This window comes from Pleurodeles waltl, chromosome 5 (genome assembly GCF_031143425.1).
Source record: "Pleurodeles waltl isolate 20211129_DDA chromosome 5, aPleWal1.hap1.20221129, whole genome shotgun sequence".
Lineage (NCBI taxonomy): Eukaryota > Metazoa > Chordata > Amphibia > Caudata > Salamandridae > Pleurodeles > Pleurodeles waltl.
Genome location: NC_090444.1, coordinates 705,941,112 through 705,961,158, shown reverse-complemented (window position 1 = coordinate 705,961,158; position 20,047 = coordinate 705,941,112). Strand labels below are relative to the sequence as shown.

Genomic DNA, 20,047 nt, shown 5'->3' with positions numbered 1-20,047 from the left:
TTACAATTTTCCTGCTGGGCTAACCGGTGGGAACATTGCAATACATGTTCCTGCCAGGCTGGCTGCTAGGAACAGTGTTAGGATATTGGCTGAGGCCAATATCCTATCACTTCAGCACCCCTGTAATGCGCACTGTCTGCAAAGCAAAGCAGACAGTGCGCATTCCGACAAAGCTGGGCGGGGGGGCATCAATGGCCATGCCATGGGCAATGCAGGGGTTCCCCCATGTGGCCCCTGTAACTGGCTCCCCACCATGAAAAGGATGGCGGAAAGAGGGGTTGTAATCAGCTAGGCGGCACCGCTGAGTTCATCGCTGCCATGGCTGTTTACAAGTCTGACCGCTGTCACCCCGTCGGGATCTTTGATCCTCGCTGGGATGGCAGTCTTTAGGCAGTCTAGGTCCTAGGACTGCCAGCCTCGTAATGAGGTCATAAGTATGGTCTGCATAGGGTTCTTCATTATACATGAATATCAAGGTGTATACTTTAATGTGAACTTGCCCCTGCTGGTTGTTATGTGAATCCAAGAAGAAGTTGGTGTTTTGAGTTAATACTTTTTCGATGTATAGGTCCATTTATTAATGGCCCCACCACCGAAATAGTAATTAATAGTACTTAAATTAAAGATGGGCACCATGTTGCATTAGGGAACTGCCGGATAGTTGTCTGATCCTTATGTATTGCTTTTCTTTAAATCTGCTTTTAGACTATATTATTTGCTGTCGTCCTGCAAGCTCATATTGTGTGGAACAAAAGAAAGTTACCAGTATGCATTTACTCTCTTTACTCTGATGTTGCTGTTTCTTTGTTCTAAAGGTATGTGCTTCTCGTGCTTTGTCGCCAACTCTTTTATTCCATGTTTTTCTCATTAGGAGACACTAAGGCTGACCTTGTTGAAATGAAAATCCTACCCCCGCTGCTTTTACTCCTTGACTCTGACAATAAAGAAGTCCAGCAAGCTTCCATTACTCTCCTGTGCTCATTGTCTCAACATCCCTCAAATCAGGTAAGAGACTATGTCGACCCTTTGATGTACTGTGTGGTCACTTTCTGTCTCTAGAACATTCTTATGATAGCTACTGAAGATAAAGTTCATGAGGTAATTTAAGGATATCTAGAGTGCAGAACTCGTACCAAGTCAGAAGTGCTGGCTGCACTTGAATTACAAATATTCCTTGAGGTAATTTAAGGATATCTAGAGTGCAGAACTCGTGCCAAGTCAGTACTGCTGGCTGCACTTGAATTACAAATATTCCTTGTTAAAAACATAACACGTTTTTCTTGTATGCATTCTCTGTCTGTAGAAGGACAAATGTCATAGTTTACAGGTGTGTCTGCTTTTTTTTGGAAACATCTCACTTTATTCTGACAGGCTCCAAATGCAGAATAGCATTCACATGGCAGGCGTGCATTGTGCATGCCGCAAACCATAACTCAAGAATTTCAATGGTTTTATGCAGTTGAGATATTTTTTATTGAATTTAAACTTCTTTCCTAGTACACGTTATTCACAGCCCGCTGTGCACAACCTTCAGCCATGGAGTGCAAGGTTTGGTCTCAGAGCCTGGCCAGTGACCAAGCCTTGTGTCCAACCTACCACAGGCTGCCATCCTCCACTGAGGCCACGATCTGCACCCAACTCTCCGAGGTTGCCTAACACTCTTTGTGCACACCCTCAATTGCATGCAGCTTTTGACCTTTCCCTGTGCCTCTGACTTTTTTCTGCCTGTCTCTCTGCTTACACCTTTTCTGTCTTGATCTGTGATCAAGACTGCCCTAGGGAGTATTGTGCCAACTTTTTATCTTATGTAAAAAAAAATAATCAGGAAGTTCACTATCCAGAGTGCCACTAAGACGCTTTGATTCTAATAGACATCTGTTTGCTTCACCTGCATAGCGAGCAGTAACTGAAATAAATAAGTGTTGTGGGTTCTGCACTGCTTGCAGCCTGACTGGCTGCAGTGAACTGATGCATGTGGTATATGATTTAAAAAAAAAAGGTAAATTCATTGACAAAATCAGCGATTAAAGTGAAATTATGGTTAGCTTTGTTTATTTCACATTAACAGATGTTTAAAACAATCTTAGAAATTCACATAAAACCTAACTTATATCAGTCCCATTTGAAGTTCAGAGGTAAGTCGAAATCCAAAGTGTGTTACAAGCGCAAGAAGGCCATGCTGTATTCGACTACCTTCTCTCCATTTGAAGTGAGCAAGAATCCATGTAGTTGGCAGTCTGGGGGCCTTTTCCCTCCATAATTTACCAGCCACAAGCCATTCCACAGTTGGTCCTGGTGCACCTCAAATTACCTTGGCTGCCTTTGAGAGCTCAGAAGATAGAGACCTTCACGAAGGCCATGTTTCTGATTTGTAACACTACTGGCTCCCTCTGGAACACCTTTGGGCCCAAAGGAGCTGCAGGGGCCACCAGAAACATTTCTGCTATTAGACACATTCCTGGCACCAACAGTTGCCATAGGACCGGTCACCAACCAGTTCAGGCACTGGTCCTGACACCCACTCTGACCCAAAGTCCATGCCTGTCACTTCCCTACCTGCGCTGATGCCAATTTAACTGCAGTGTGTACTAGACCCGGTGCTGATTGCAGTCTCCCCAAAACGAAGCTGGCCCGTGTCGGACCTATGTGACGCTCCAAAATCTTTAAAACACAGCCCACCATGTCTAAACCTGACTTTGAGCCTTGTCCTTGTCATCAGCATTACCAGAAGCTAGAAGCCGTGTTCGGGTTCAGTTCAGATGCTGTGCAAGACTCACACGTTCTCCATGAAAGTGACAGCAATGAAGAAGCGGACAAACTGCTCTCCCCTTTCTATGTTGATGAAGGGCTTTATTTGGGCTTGCAGAATGAAAGGGGTTTGGAAACCTTGCCTGAATCTGAGCTACACTTGCCAGCTGCTCCACCATTGGACAAAAGTGCTTCCTTCGCAGTTGTGGTATGCAGAGCAATGAAAGATCTTGACTTACAGATGCCTACTGTTGAGACTAAATCACATTTAGTGATGGGGATCATTCAGACAGAGCTGGCCTCCACCGAACCCATGTCTCCCATTAATGAGTCACTCACAGACACTTTCATGGTCACTTGAAAAAACCTATGATCGAGCCCTCCAGTCAGTTGGCTTTCCCCAGATGGGACAGACTGGCCCCTGGTGACTCAGCAGAATTTCTCATGGAACCCCACGCACCACCTTTCCTACCAGTCCTCCAGAGAGAGAGCGTGAGTGCATTGACACCTTCGGGACAAGTAGGTTTTTCTTCGGCCAGCTTAGCATTTCTTTCGCTAAATGCGCTCTGCCTGCTAGACAGGTACATCTATCCTTTGTGGGACATGGTCTCCAAAATCTCTCCAGCCGTCCCAGAGGTCCTCACGGTTAGTTTTGACGAACCATTCAGGATGGACAGAACATGGTGAAGAAAGTGTTGCTTGGTGGCCTTGTTACCATTCACTCTGTGGGTCATGCCACTAGCAACGAAAAGTAGTAAAATAGGCGGAAGGGGGGATTTGGTCGGTCCAGTGTACACCTTCCCAGATTCAGAACTCTAAAGTCAAGAAGTACACTGTTCTGAAAATTATGACTCCACTCAACCAAGTAGAGGTGGAGGCACAGGTCAACACATGAGTTAATTAAGAGCAATTGCCCTCACTCACCCATAGGTGACATGCTTCATCATAGGGCATTGCTCCTCGTCAGGCTAGCACTGCAATGCCTGACAGGCCCTCAGCTGGGCTATTTGCAGGAGATCTTTTGATTATGTTTGCCAAAAAGGGGCTGAAGTGAAAAAGATGACTGGGTAGTGTAATTTAAGATTGGCTATAAGTCCCAAGCAAGAAAATCTTTAATGTGAAACCCAATTGTACTTATCTCTTGTCATGGGGAAACTATCCCACTCTAAGTGATGACAGATACGTCCGGACGCGTGGATGGCGGGTAGGTCGAAGGGACCGCTCCCCCAACAAAACACATTATTTTGTTGTGCTGGTGTGAGCAGCATTCATGTGCTTCCAAGGGGCCCGTTACCTGTATTTTAGAATGGGATAGTTCCCCTGTGACAAGAGATAAGTACAGTTGGGTTTCACATTAGAGGAGTACTCACACCTTCTTAGTGAGGACAAGGTTCACTTAGGTCCTGATGAATCGCTGTCTGATCCTTAGGGATAATTTGTAGAGAGAAACATGTTTACCACAATATTTGGAATGTAGAATACCAGTCACTTCCATCACCAGTAGTCTTCCTTCCATCTGTATATGGAAAGGAGTTGTTACTTTTGCATTTGAGGGGCATGAGGCCATTACACCGGACATGTCCCCCTTATTTTGGTTTTAATCTTGACATAGGTTTCTACAGATACAGGGCCGTATTTATACTCCGTTTGCGCCGAATTTGCGTCGTTTTTTTCGACGCTAAACTAACGCCAACTAACGCCATATTTATACTATGGCGTTAGAGGCGAATAGCGCCAAAGTTCCCGGAATGTGCGTCATTTTTTAGCGTGAACCCCTTCCTTGCGTTAATGATATGCAAGGGAGGCGTTCCCGTCTAAAAAATGACTCCCAGGCCTTTACGTGGTATTTATACTCCCGGGCAAAAGAGACGCCCGGGAGTGGGCGTGGCTAAAAACGGCGCATTTGCGCCGCTTTTTAACGCCTGGGTCAGGCATGGCGTTAAGGGACAAGTGGGCTCAAAATGAGCCCAGAGTGCCCTCCCCTGCCCCCAGGGACCCCCCCTGCCACCCTTGCCCACCCCAGGAGGACACCCAAGGCTGGAGGGACCCACCCTAGGGACATTCAGGTAAGTTCAGGTAAGTATTTTTTTATTTTTTTTAAATAATTTTTTTTGGCATAGGGGGGCCTGATTTGTGCCCCCCTACATGCCACTATGCCCAATGACCATGCCCAGGGGACAGAAGTCCCCTGGGCATGGCCATTGGGCAAGGGGGCATGACTCCTATCTTTACAATGATAGGAGTCATGTTGATGGGGGATGGGCGTCGTTAAAAAATGGCGCAAGTCGGGTTAAGACGATTTTTTCGACGTAACCTGACTTGCCCCATTTTAAGACGCCCATACGCCATTTTCCCCCTACGCCGGCGCTGTCTGGTCTACGTGGTTTTTTCCCACGCAAACCAGGCAGCGCCGGTCTGATTGCGCCGTCTAACGCCATTCCATAAATACGGCGCCCGCATGGCGCTTCAGAATGGCGTTAGACGGCGCAAAACTTTTTGACGCTAAACTGCGTTAGCGCAGTTTAGCGTCAAAAAGTATAAATATGGGCCACAATTCTTAAAGATTTTCTTGTTCAATCAAAATATCTCCAGCAAAGAGGCCCATTGGGGGACCATCAGGTATTGCAATGCCAACCTCACGAGGAGCAATGCCCTATGATGAATCATGTCACCTATGGGTGAGTGAGTGCAATTGCTGTTAATTAACTCATATGTGTTGACCTGTGCCTCCACACCTACTAGGTTGCAAAGAGTCAGAATTTTCGTCACAGTGTATTTCTTGACTTTAGAGTCATGCCACTGCCATCAATGTAGTACTCAGGACACACACATAGATATGTGCAGCTGGATGTTTGTGGAATGGTCAAGCATTCCAGGTGGACATGCCATTCGATGGCTCAAGGTGTGTCAGGGAGAAGGCCAACTTGGCATTGAAGAAACTCAAGGAGAGTTATGTTACATCCCACTCCATAGGGTTGCTTTCCAAGACCCATCATTTTCAGCAGCAATACTTTATTTAAGGATTATGTGCAAGGTCAGTCACATGGGTAGCGACAACCATCCCAGCTAGTGCACCAAGCTTCCATGTGGAAGCTGAGGCTGTGCACATCAGCAGCGACAGTAGTCATTGTCCTCCCTTTCCCCTGCTACCGAAGCCACCATGCTTCTCTGAGCTGCCCTTCCATATACACAACCAGCCAAGAGGAGGCAGTATTTGATTTTGGATTGATGGGTATTACAAGTCACTTGAAGGGGCTATGACCTACATTTTCTTCTCCCCTAACCTATTCCCACCAAATCAGGACAGGTCTTGGCAGACCATGCCACAATTTTGGTACAGGAAGTCAGCCTTTTTATGGCCAAGAGTGCAACTCATAATGTGCTGGACCACAGGGAGACAAAGGTGCAATTCTTTGCTATTCCAAAGTCCTTAAATAGTTTATTGAGATGCACAAAAGCAGATGGGTGGGATTGAGTACTTTACATTCTGTTGCACGTACAGACATTGCGGTACGAAGACCATCTTCGTCACAAAGATCCACCCCATCATGGACAATAGGAGTGTTTTCCAGAATTCTGCTGACCATGCCAGCCCCCCAACATCTTTCCCATGTTAACAGTATAATGGGTTTCTCTATTTTTCATGACCCAACCCCCTAGATATTGGAAGGCATCCCCCTCCCAGTGCAGCCCAAGACCCTGTAGGAGCATTATCCGCCCATCCCATTCCAGCCAGGAGAAACAGTTTGGAATTTGTTCTGTTTGTGCTCAGCATCTCCAGAAACATCGCAACTGACTGTTCTGGGTCTTGCAGATAAACCCGGGCGTCGTCCTCATACAGAGACACCCTGTGACTGGTACCACCGAGGTGGACTTCCCACAGACCAAGTTTCAATCGCAGAACGCATGCCAGTGGCTCAGCTGCTAATGCAAAAAGTATAGGGGACAGCAGGCAACGCTGTCTAGTCCCAGCTTCCAAGAGTCTGAGATCATATTCCCAGTGTTCACCTATGCCACTGGACACATGAGTAAAAGTCGCACCCAGTGTATGAAATAGGGGTCGAATCCACTTTGTCGCAGGACAGACCACATTTAGTGCCACTCCACTCTGTTGAACGCCCTCTCAGTATTGAGGACGGCCACTACATACCTATCCACTGCATGATATGATTCAGACATCATACAATATACATGGTGCTCCTCCCTGGGATAAACTTGGTTTGATCTGAATGTATCAGTGTCTGTAACACCCGCAGTCATGTGTTGGCCAGTGCCTTGCAGATCTGTAATGAGCATTGATATTGGCCTATAAGTGGAGAGCTCTGTGGGTGGGATCTTTCCCTTTTTTAGGTATCAGCACTATTTTGGCCTCTCTCATGGTCTGCGGTAACTCCCCTATTTCCCCTCGTCACCTCAAATACTTCTATTCATTTTTCCAGTTGGATCGCAACAGCACCTGATACACTTCCGCTGGGAGCCCATCCACCTTTGGGGTCTTTCTCGGCTTCATATCACCCAGCTCTTCATTTATCTCTTCCAAATCTAAGAGGGCTTCAAAGAGTTTTTGATGCCACTGGCCCAACCAGGGCAGAGCAGCCGTCTGGAGCTACTCCTCCAGATATTCCATGGTTGCCAACAGCACTCAGGAGAAACCATTGTGCAGATATTCCATGCAAGCAGCATTGATCTGGTCACGGGCCATCATTACAGTCCCATCTCGCCCACACAATAAGAGAATATAGGATTGTGGCCTGTCCCTTTTTAACAGCCATGCTAACATTTTACTCAATCACCTTACCTATTTTTCCAGTCACACAGGGGTGTCGCCTATCTGTGGTCTGATTTGGGTTCTCTGCTGGTGCTGCTGCCCCAGCCTGCTTGGCTATGTTCTAAATCTGTGACATTCAGCTCTAGCTGCTCTAATACTTCTTGCTTCCCCCTCTTTTCACCTCTTTTTAAGCCTCCCATTCAGTCAGGCTGCTATCAGTGGTGTTCGAGTTCTCTTAAAGAAGTATGCTGTGGAGTCTTTAATATGCCTCACGAATGTCTCTTCCTGGAGCACTTTCATACGGAGTCTCCACTGCCGGATTGTAAGTCTAACCCTCCCTGAAAGTAGCGTGACCAGCAGTGTGGAGTGATCCGATAGATATTGGGTAAGGTATACAGAGCTCCTGAATATATATATACATATATATATATCCCTGATGAGGTGTTGAAAAGCTTTACGGTGAGTACCACGCTACTCAGAGCCTACCTAGTTAGTTGTCAGTCAATTGGTTATTGGGGTTAGTTTGCATGCTGTGTGGGGGCTTGTTTCGTTTGATGTGATTATAAGAGGGGGTGCATGAGGCACAACTACTAGCTGGAATTAATATTGTTATGGTTTCAAAAGAGCTTTAAGGCATATAGGGCCAGATGTAGCAAGATATGCTTTTGCGAGTCTGAAATTGCGTGTCGGTGCGACCTGCAATTTCAGACTCGCAAAAGCATATGCAGAATGGTGTCTCAGACACCTTCTGCGACTCGCTATGGGGCCGCAAAGACCCACCTCATTAATATTAATGAGGTGGGTCGCTTTTTGCGACCCCATAGCGAGTCCCTGCACTCACAGGGATGGTGGCCTGCTGAAGTCAGCAGACCTCCATGTCTGTGACTGCTTTTTAAATAAAGCAGTTTTTATTTTCATTTTGCAGCCCGTTTTCCTTAAAGAAAAACGAGTTGCAAAATAAAAAAAATACCGAAACCATTTGGTTTAGTTTTTTCAGAGTAGGCAGTGGTCCATAGGACCACTGCCTGCTCTGAAAAAAATATTTTTGTCGACATTCACAAAGGGGAAGGGGTCCCATGGGGACCCCTTCCCTTTTGCGAATGAGTTACCACCAGTGTGACACTGGTGGTAACTGCGAGTTGCTTTGCGACCGCATTCACAGTCACAAAGTAAGTCTGAATTTCGATGTGAGTCACAAATAGGAAGGGAACACCCCTTCCTATTTGCGAGTCGCATTCCCAAAGTGCGAGTCGGTACCGACTCGCAATTTGGGAATGAGCATCTCGGGAGGCCGTTTGCATGGCGCAAACTGCGTTTTTCGCAGTTGGCGACATGCAAACGGCTTGCTACATCTGGCCCATAGTTATGAGAATTTTAGAGTAACTTGTACACAGATGATGGGGAAAGAAGGTAGGTAGAACGAAGCAGAGGTCAATGTGAAAAACATAAGTGCATGGAAGGTCAGTTTTTCATGCCGGAGTTTAAGGGATACAACAGGTTGAGATTTTTTGCATGCAAATTGTGGATGTAAACCTGTTGAAAGAAACAGTTTTATTTAAAGGTACTTCTCACAGTAAAAAAAGGAAGCACAGTGTGCAAATAAGAGCATCTTTTTATATACCCACAACACCATATTAAATATTATACTATAAAAGTATTGGAGTTCATACAAATTATATGCGCCATAAACGATATAGTATAAAAAAATTTTGTAAACATCCATCAACTCGAAAATATAACAAGGCAATTAATATAGACACATTGCAATAGCCATTAGTATATTCATTGGTAGGTTTGTCACTCATTCAGTGCCTGGTTGGGAAGGTGCCTGAACCTGAAGAGCACCCCAACAGAAGAGACACCATGTCCAGCTGAATGGATGTGTCTGGTCACCATGTCCTTCTAGGATCCACCTTGCCTTGCAGTGGAGCGCACCAGGTCATCTGTCTGCCCGACACTATATCAGCCTGCTCTGTACACCATGTACAGGGGAATAAAAAGAGTAGCCACTTTAAGTCAGGTGATGATGTTGTCAGACTTCCAACAAGGTAAGGCTCTCTAATACCCCAACATCCCACCCCGCCCGCACTTCCTGGGAATGTCTCCATGTGGGGCTTATGTCCTTGTCTGGGGAAGCGTTGCCCAGCTTCCAACTGAGAATGCAATTAAAATCCCCCATCCACATGAGTTGCATATGTATGTATGGGGCTACTAATTTTAGCACCGCAGGATAAAAGCCCTTGTCATCTATGAAAGAGTTCACAGTGCAGGTTTCGTAACAATCCAGTTTCCCCGCCACAATGACATAGTGCCCCTGAGGGTCAAGATGGACCTCCTTTTGTAAGAAAGGGTCTCCTTTGCTATCTACATGACCACCCTTTCGGCATAATTAGAATATGCAGCTTCAAACATGTGTCCCTACAGTCTTTTGCCCAGGCACAACGCCTCAACAGGTGGGTCTCCTGGATGAGTGCCACCTGCACCTTATATCTGCACAGATAACAGTGCACACAGTAGCATTTAGTGCAATTATTTAAACCCCAAATATTCCATGTAATCAGTGTCCTATTCATGATCTATTAGGGCAGCCTGGTGGGGGAATACTCTTCCCCCTAGACTGCCAGTGGAAAGGTTGCATCAGCCTCCAAGTCACAGGCATTAGATTGGAGCCTGAGACTTTCAAGCAATAGCTCCTTCGTTCCTCCAGTTGGCATCAAAAGGTTCCACGGCCACACCCCATGGCCCTGGAAGTAACAGAGAGGAGCCATATACAGGTGCCATCCCTGCACACTGACATCAGTTTCAGCTTTGTTCTTTTCATTGCCCTGGCATAATGATCCACAGAGGCAAACTGCAGGGGACAATGTACAGAATCCTGTCTCAGGACCTTTATGGAATGTGCAGATGTTCACTCCACAAAACAGGAAAGCTGGAGAGCAGAGAAGAATCTGCAGTTAGATAAGGTTTCAACCAGAGTGTTATCCAAAGTAAGTAATTTGTTCTTATAATAGTTATTCCTAACAGCAGGTTCATTACTTTAAGAACAGATACATAAGCAGTACCTACCAAGTGGGTACGAGTTGACTCAAACCAAAGCCCTGAAGAACTAAGCAGACAAAACAGACCTTTAAACTGAGCAGGGAAAACAGTTGATTATGGCGGTAATGGCTTGCTATCTCCTTCCAGAAGGGCCCATCCTAGTGGGGTTGCATCTAGCGGAGGCATCCGAGCCTCAGTGGAGAGTATCACTGCAACCCCTTATGCCAGAAGGGGCTATGGGTATTCACATTTCTAGAAGTTCCGGTGGTTACCCGTACAGAAGATTGTGACTGTGACCTGGAGTTCAAGTCTGCACACTAAGGCCTGCACCTCACTGATTCCCCGAGGAACGTGAAGGACACCACCTGGGACATTGCTCTCTCACTGGGCTCCAGTCAGGAGCCGGAGGATGTAATCCCACCACCGAGAGGGGAGAGTGACATACTTCACCTTCAAGGCGCTGGAGGAACTTTGAACACTGGGACAAGCCAGCAGCACAGCTCGAGGGAGAGAACTTGCGCCTGCTGGGTGCTGCTGCGTGAACCGCAGGCAGTCTGGCTTTGCCGAACAGGTTCAAAACTTGTGATTGCCAAGAGAGATGGCACTCACTGCACCACTGAATGTTTCCATAATGCTGCAGCAGGTAAGAATATGATTGGGCCTGTGGGGCCCTAGGTAACTCTCTGATAAGGGTGCTGCGGTGCCATAGACAATTTTGATTAATCCTTGATGAGTCAAAGTTGAACTCTTGAGTACAGCCTATTAACAAGCACTCCCTGGATGCAGCCACAAGTGAATGTTGAATAACCTGCACCACGTTATAAGGAGGTGGGTGGGACAAGGATTTGCCTAACTACTACAGCTTGACCTCAAGGGAATTGTTTTATTGCTTTAATGTTGTTATCCCATTGAAGGTTTTGTTAGAAATAAAACACTTATTTTTCTTATAAAAGTAAATATTGGACTGGACAATGATTTATTGTTTGTACTGTGTGCACTTAGAGTTATGAGTTGTGTTCCCTTACCTGTATCTAACCTTCTTCCCAGAGGGATCCTTTGACTTCTCATCCACAGGTACCGCTGAGAGTCAAGTGCAGAAAGGGTACTTGGCCCAGTTGCTTAGGATCAATAGTAGGTCAGGCCCCAAGACATCAAGAGTAAAAGGCCTCAACCACCACAGTTGGGCCCAGTAGCCCCTGCATGCCCAATAGCCCTCTGAAGGGGGTTCTTACACATTGTATACTAACTGTTGTAGTCATATACTTCTGTATACTCTTGTTATAATGTTTTTACTTACAATACAGCACAATCTCTTCTATGTGCAATTGTTGAAATAAAAACACCAACAACTCTTCTGTGCTTGTTCAGAACAGTACCCATAACTTAGCCGTTGGCTGTAAGGTGATAGAAAGTCATAATTTGAGCCACAGTAAATATTTTGCTCAAATTTAATTTTGGGTCTTGCGAATTTAAAGAGTCTCACTTCAGTAGTAGTTACCAGAGTGGCTCCCATCATTCAGCAGATTTTGCATGTATTAAATTGTGAACAATAAACAGAATTAATGTGGCATTTGGTAGTACACGTGTAAATGACTTTAGGGTTAAACAGGAGCCACGCCTCACCAACTTCTTTGATAGATGTTGCAGCAGGAGGATGAGACGGCGTTGACTTGCTGGGTCATGCAAGTGCAGTGTCAGTAATGTCTGAGCCCTTCCTGGATTGCCAACCCAGGCACCTGAATGCCATTGGTTAGTGGCCGGTGACACACATTGATGCCAAGGTGCAGAGTAGTGCCGTCTCTAGTTTAGACAGTCACTTGCCCCTAGAGAAGCTGATGATTAGCATTAAAGGATGTAAATTCCTTGTTGGCGTTGTTAAGCTGGATTGCAGCAGACAGGTCTGCTGCCTTTGTGTAAGCAAATTTTACAATCTGAATTACCCATTTTTATTGGTCTTGGAAAGAAGCAGCAGAGGACGATCAAATTCGAAATTCAACTACTAACCCCTGAAAGGCAGCCTGAAGAGATATGTGTGCAGTCTCCTAATGTTGCATAGACACAACGGAGTCGTTTTACTACTTATTGAACATCAAAGACTTTTAAAAAAAAGAAAAGGTATTGTCCTCTAAGAACTTCATACAGCTGTACTATTCTCTGACCAAACCCTTCAAATGTGGAGTCGGAGGTATGTTAAACCCACATGTAAAATAGTTGTGCAATCTTTTATAAGGTCTCAGAGAGCAAGATGAATGAGGTACACTAGTAAGAAGGCTGGATGAAAAAGTCCTCCTCCTCCGCTAGCCTTAGTTTGGACAGACAACGAGTTAAAAGATTGAAAGCACGCCTCATGAGGAGAGGGTCTTCAGACTCCTGCTTGTGGTGTCCAGGAACTGGTGCGTAATTTTGATGGGTGGACAAGAGCTTCTGAGGAGCCTCTTTCAAGCATCTCTCTCAGAAGAGTCTCAAAGCTCTAAAAGCCATATCCTTTTTTCAGCAGGCTGACGGAGGTTGTAGCCAGCTAGTCAGTGAAGAGCAGAGGGTTCTCTGACTAATGGATGCATGCTCTACCTAGAAAGTTTCCTCCTTTCTGATGATGTCATTTGGCAGATATTACAGACCTTTTCTTTCAATACGATACTGATTTGTGGATTTTTTATGAAGCTAGAGGACTCCTGGTTTCTGCACATATGTATCTGTTTTCACTTTGTAAAGTTAAGAAGAAAATGTAACATCTCTAAGCAACCTCCACTCAAAAAGAATACTTGCACACACAAACCAATATAATTAAACAAATCACTACTGTTGAGCTGATCTGTTCTATCTTGGAGGCACTCATTATGGGTGGTCCAAGAAACTCCTATCAGGAGTTACTCCAGGGGCAGGAAATGTCGGGTCTATTACGAGTTGTGTCCCAGAGTCCCCTAAGAAATGAGGAATTACTCAGTGAATAAGGTCCTGTTCCCATTTTCTTTTAGATGTACAGTCTCAGATACAAGGCATCGCGTTTGATCTACAAGTCCGCATTTCAAAAATTTATTTGGCCAGCCCTGCTGTCATACAGCACCTGTTCGGCTGCCATGCACAGATCCATCCTGCTTTGCTACCTTGTCTGCATCAGATAAACTTGGTTTCCACTCTCATGCTATACCTTGTTTGGCAGATATGTACCTGAAGGAGCTTAGATAGGTCGACATCATTGGGAATACCAAGGACAATGAATTGCAGAGTCATTGGATGTCTAATGCCCTAATAGCAACAATAGATCTTGTATTCTGCATGCATGATAATTCCGCAAAATCCTGCATTCCCAGTTTGTGTGCAGAAACCAACCTTTACCTTCCACATATTTCACTCACTTAACATTAACAGCTAGACCAGTTTGGTCTTATTATAGTAGGCCCTGCGTAGGATCATATGTTACAAAGCATCACTGATAAAATGTAATACTATCATCTTTCTGTTACAACAGGTTCAATCTCTGCTTGAGCTCATGAGTTTATTTCTATGTATTTCAGACAGCACTCATGTGTGAAGAGGTACTGGAGAGCCTGGAGGCTCTGTTACAAACTCAGAATACCAACAAGGTGATAGTGAGCCACACTGCGTGTATTATTGAGAACCTGAGCCTTTCAGAGAACATCCAGGTGTGTAGCATGATTGTCCTTTAGCCACTGATATTTGTTGAATGATCGATGAAAAATCCACAGTGTTTGATAATGTTTCTCGTATCCTGTCTCCAAGGTGTGATCCCGTCAGTCCAGCATTATTTTCTGCTGTAATGTGATAAACTGATTGTAACCAGACATTGTTTTTATCTGACTTAATGTTTCTCTCTTCATTTGTTCTTCTCACTTTCTCATATCATCTGGTATGTTCATACAGTTCTCACGTTTGATCAAGGAGACAGATGCATATATTTTATGAAAACTGTGCACTGAAAACAAGCAAGGGCAAGGCAAAAAGTCTGGCTTATGAGTGAAAAGGCCTGTCATATAGGTGAAAGGGTCTCTTTTTTCACTGGTGAGTAGAGCTTTCTCCCAGTCATCAAACGTGCTCCCTATCGCCCATACTTGCACTCATGCATCTGTTCATCGACTAATTGACTTATTCATGAACAAATAGACTTACCCATCCACACTAAAACACACAGTGAAGCAAGTACATGCACAATAAATTTAAATAATAAAAAAGTATCTGTTTTCACTTTGTAATGTTTATAAAAAGAAAACAGAAGAAAAAGCAACTGCCACTCCAAAACAATACTTGAACACACAAAATAATATGATTAAACAAATCACTACAGTTCATGGATTTCTGGTCTTTGAACAAAGAGACACACTTAGCCATCCAAAGTAAAACACACAGGAGCAAGTACATATAAATTAAATTAAAAGAATACAAGTAGAAAAAAGAAAATGTTCTGCCACCTACAAAAAAAGGAATTCAATAGAGCAGTGGGCTTTCTGTGTTGTAACAGTATTGTATGCAGTGTATCATTTTTTTAATGAACCACCATGGCCGCAATATTTAGATTTAACATGTTGGCCGTTTTTCAACAGTAAAACAATGATACACTGTGGACAATACTATTCCAATATGGCCATTCACTTTACATGAAGTGGTCTTGCTGGATGTGGCAAACTGCAGATGAAATGTGCAGCAAGAGAGCAGCCAGGACGCACAGTCTGTGGAGCTGCAGTATGTGCTTAAAATAAGAAAAAAAAGATAAGAATTGAAAAAGGACCTACCAAAAGAGAGAATGGAAAACTAAACAACAGGCCCACCAGCCTTGCACTGAAACACACTCAGTTTTCAAGTGAGGTTGTACATGGGATCAGGCGAAATGCCATCACTTACAGGGCTATAGAGAAAATGGCCAAAGTGGGCACCCACTGCCCCGTGTTGTTTGCTGTTATGGATGGAATGAAACTTGAGCAGATCAATGGCTATTTGCTTCCTATAGTACACTTTCTATAGAAGTAGTGATATGAATTAGGAGTTGGAATTGGTGAGGGAGGTGAGGTACCCTGAAGAGATGTACCTGCAGGGTGTTCTTGAGTGGGGGATGCAGAGGCAGAATATTACTCTTCTTAATACTCATGTGCCACACATCAATTCCCCCACAGTTCTATACAGATCCATAAATAGTATGTCAGGGTCTTGATCTTCGTACTGTCATATGGGGTGGGGACTTCAGTACAGTATTCGAAGTCAACATGAACAGGTCAGGGACTTATACTAAGGGTCTGGTTGCTTCAATTAGGAAAATTAATCAAATAATGACTAATGGTAGTTTAGTGGGCATGTAGAGACACAGGAGTTCCTTGGAGACAGACTATAATTTTTGTTTGTTAGTGCATGGTATGCACTCCCACATAGTTTGTTGGTTCAGGTTGAGAGATGTCTCCGTGTGGGCATAGAAATGTCTGAAATTCTTGCATACTTTGTTGGATCATTCCCCTCCTAGTCTTGACCTCAAACTGCCATGACAGGCACATTGTGTCCGTATGTGGTGATTCCCATTGAAGGCCCTCCTGGATGCAGTTTTTAAGACTGAGAGCAGAACTAAAGTTATTGACTATTTTTGCTTCAACTTTGGCTAGGTCTAGTAGTAGTTTTTTGTGAGAGGTGTTTAAGCTTTAGCATATGGTATATGTATTGCTAAGCAATACATGGTTCTCAGTTCTATCCGAGGTAGTGTGAACAGGACCTCTAGAGGCTGGAGTTGCTCCACAACGCTACGGGTAAAAGTCAGGTGCTCTTAGATATTTATGCCAAGGCATTTGAATTGAAGCATATGGCAGACTAAGAGGTCAAATATTTTGACAAATATGCTGTGGTCAGGGCCTATTGTGAGGGTGAGTGGCACACTAGCTAAGTTGCTGTGGTCTGCTTTTGACATAGTGAGTAGTTACTGCCATTGAGTATAGGAATGGATGTATACATTATGGGGCATATTTATACTCCGTTTGCGCCGGAATTGCGTCATTTTTTTTGACGCAATTTCAACGCAAAACTAACTCCATATTTATACATTGGCGTTAGACGCGTCTAGCTCCAAAGTCCATGGAGTTAGCGTCATTTTTTAGCGTGGACACCTACTTTGCGTTAATTATATGCAAGGTAGGCGTTCCCGTCTAAAAAATCGACTCTGAGGCATGTGCGTTGGATTTATACTCCCGGGCAAAAATCACGCCCGGGAGTGGGCGGGTCAAAAAAAATGACGTACGGCCGCTTTTGCACCGTTTTTTTGCGCCTGCAAAAGGCAGACGTTAAGGGACCTGTGGGCTCTGAAGGAGCCCAGAGGTGCCCTCCCATGCCCCCAGGGACACCCCCTGTCACCCTTGCCCACCCCAGGAGGACACCCAAGGCTGGAGGGACCCATCCCAGGGACATTAAGGTAAGTTCAGGTAAGTTTTTTTAAAAACAAATTTTGTGGCATAGGGGGGCCTGATTTGTGCCCCCCTACATGCCACTATGCCCAATGACCATGCCCAGGGGACAGTAGTCCCCTGGGCATGGCCATTGGGCAAGGGGGCATGACTCTTGTCTTTGCTAAGACAGGAGTTATTTCTATGGGGGTTGGGAGTCGTAAAAAATGGCGCAAATCGGGTTGAGGCGAAAAAATTGCCTCAACCTGACTTGCCCCATTTCTTGACGCCCAAGCCCCATATCCCCCAACGCCGACGCTGCCTGGTGTACGTCGTTTTTTTTAACGCACACCAGACGGCGCCGGCGGCTAACGCCGGCTAACGTTATTCAATAAATATGGCGCCCGCATGGCGCTTCAGAATGGCGTTAGCCGGCGCAAATTTTTTTGACGCAAAACTGCGTTGACGCAGTTTTGCGTCAAAAAGTATAAATATGGGCCAATGACTCTACTAACATTCTAAATTGCTGTTGGGACTGTTATGAGACATTATGCTCATCTTAGCTAGGTTTCTATGATTATGAGGCACTGCAGTATTTTGAGAAGCTGACGCTTGCATGGCTCAAAAATTCAGATAGCGAACTATTATTGCTGTCTATTACAATGAAAAAAAAATGAAGAATGTGAGGGGAGACATGCCTAATGGCTGAGAACCTGGCACAAACTGCCTAACAGCAGACTTTTATAGAGAATATATTGATGGCCTTGCCGTCATATTTTTGGAACGTTGGCTGTAGCACATGATTGTAGAGGTTTTCCACTGTCGCTCAGAGAAACAATAATTGTTATTCTTTTGACATCATGAAAACCTGATCCCTCTTGTGTCGTACCAACCGCTATTGCTCCTTAACTCTGACTCGAAGGGCCTGATTTAGAACTCAGCGGATGGGTTACGCCATCGCAATGGTGACAGATATTCCATCCTTCGAAATCTAAATCCCATTATGTCCTATGGGATTTAGATTTTGGTGGACAAGATATCCGTCACCTTTGTGACAGAGTAGCCCGTCCGTTGACTTCTAAATCAGGCCCTAAGATTCTACCCAAAATCCTAGCCAATCGACTTATTCCATATATTCCGGGACTGGTCATAAATAACCAGGCAGAATTCTTGTCGGGCTATACTACAATGTACAAGTTACACATTTCTCAGTACTGTAGTGAAACTAAACCCTGAGATAAAAGCTGCTGCTGTGTTCCTCTATGTATAGAGAAACTTGTTGGTTCATTAAAGTGGGCCTACATAATGGCAGGTATGAAGAGAATGGTACTGGAAACTTCATTGCTGTCTTGGATCTCTTGATTATATTCAACCTTGTTACCAAATTAGTCTGTGGTATGATATCCCAATCACTTGCACAAGGGCTTAAGATTCCCTGTATGAGAATTACATTTTACTGTATGTGAGAGACCCTGAGGAACCTTGAGGCTAACTCCTCCCAGATGTTGCTTGAGATCATTACATTTGGTGGTCTTTCCGGTGTCAAAATCAATTGGAATAAATGTTTAATATTTGCCTCAACCGTCAGCATGACTGAGTGTGTCATGGACATCACAGAGTGCTGCGGATAATTGGGAAACAGTCTGGGCCAGGCTTTGTTAGGCTAACAGTGGAGGTACTGCTGTTAAAAGACAAAAGGGAGCTTGCTGAATAGCAGGCATAGATTGTTGCACTTTAAATTTATTCAACAATACTATTCTACACTTGCTTGACTCAAGGAACTCGGACTCGACTCAAGGCACTCGGACTGGTCACAGTGCATCAGATGCTCCCACAAAAAGTATTATTTTTAAAAAGACAAGAGAACAGGACAAAAGGGGAAGTGGAGCGCCTCCAGTACCATGACTACAAATCTTATTTGAAAAGGGTCCACGAAGAAGACAGGAGAGTGTGAAGATCATTGGCATGGTTGATTCGCCAAGACTCCAAAGGTACCCCTATGACCAGCCTGATGGCAGCAGATGGGACGGAGTTATCCTCGCCTTTGCACATTAATGAAGCTGTCAGGGGTTATTACATTTCCCTATGTTCCCCAACGAAGGGAAGCACGTCGGAGCTGTTGATGGTCAGAAACATCATTAAGACCTTAACGACTGGTAGAACTCCGGGTACAGAAGGACTTCCCCTTGAGTTTTACAAATGGTTTATAGGTAACCTGGCACCAAAACTGACTGAGATGTATGCGGAGGCCTACGAGAGAGGGATTCTCCCAGTGACAACTAGAGAAGCCTTTGTGATTCCTCTACCTTAATCATCCCATAGAGACATGACAGTAAAAGATTTCAGACCACTATCTATGCTAAATATCGACGTTAAAGTACTAAGCAATGTACTGGGCACCAGGCTACTATTTCATATGCAGGCCCTGAAAAACAGTGGTCAGAATGGGTTTATTCCCACCAGCAATACCTCGCTTAACTTGCACAGACTTTACTCAATCCTATATGCATGGAATCGGCCACCTGAACCAACAGCAGTAATTGTGTCAGTAGATTTAGAGAAAGCATTCAAAATGGTTCGGTGGGTCTATCTAGAGGTCACAGTGCTCAAAATTGGGTTGGGGACTGCCTGGTCGAGGTTGGTCAGACTGCTGTATACAAACCCGATGGCAAGAGTTATGTCGGAGCACACAATTTGAGATGCCTATGAAATTTACAGGTGTACCAGACTGGGGTGTCCGTTATCACCTCTTATTTGCTATGGCCATCAAGCCACTAGCGGAGAGGTTTTGCTGGGAGGGACAAGACTGGGTCATAATGATGGAGGGGACCTCGCATGTCATATCACTGTATGCAAATGACCTGCTTATATGCCTACGGGATGACGAGGGGGCTATTCCCTGAGTGTTATAACTGTTGTAGGTAATTGCAGTTTCTCAGGACTTCGATTGAACCGGAGTAAGACCTGCGTTTTTCTGTTGTCAGAGGACGCTTGCCGCACCACCAATTGTCCGCCTGATGTAACATGGGCACCTCATACCTTCAAATATTTGAGTGTCCAGGTCTCTCATGACTTGGGAGTCCTTGAAGAAGGAAATTTGGTTAGGCATGCCGTTCCCTAA

At 44.8% G+C, this 20,047-nt stretch overlaps 1 protein-coding gene across 2 annotated transcripts in view; it reads left to right on the top strand.

Annotated features, from left to right (window-relative positions):
• Positions 1 to 20,047, top strand: part of LOC138295976 (uncharacterized) — a 567,359-nt gene that overhangs the window by 457,936 nt on the left and 89,376 nt on the right. For both annotated transcript variants that reach the window (XM_069234664.1, XM_069234665.1), the window contains 2 exons: positions 872 to 1,005; positions 14,071 to 14,199. In XM_069234664.1, the coding sequence (XP_069090765.1) occupies positions 872 to 1,005; positions 14,071 to 14,199 (263 nt within the window). The remainder of the gene's footprint in view (positions 1 to 871; positions 1,006 to 14,070; positions 14,200 to 20,047) is intronic.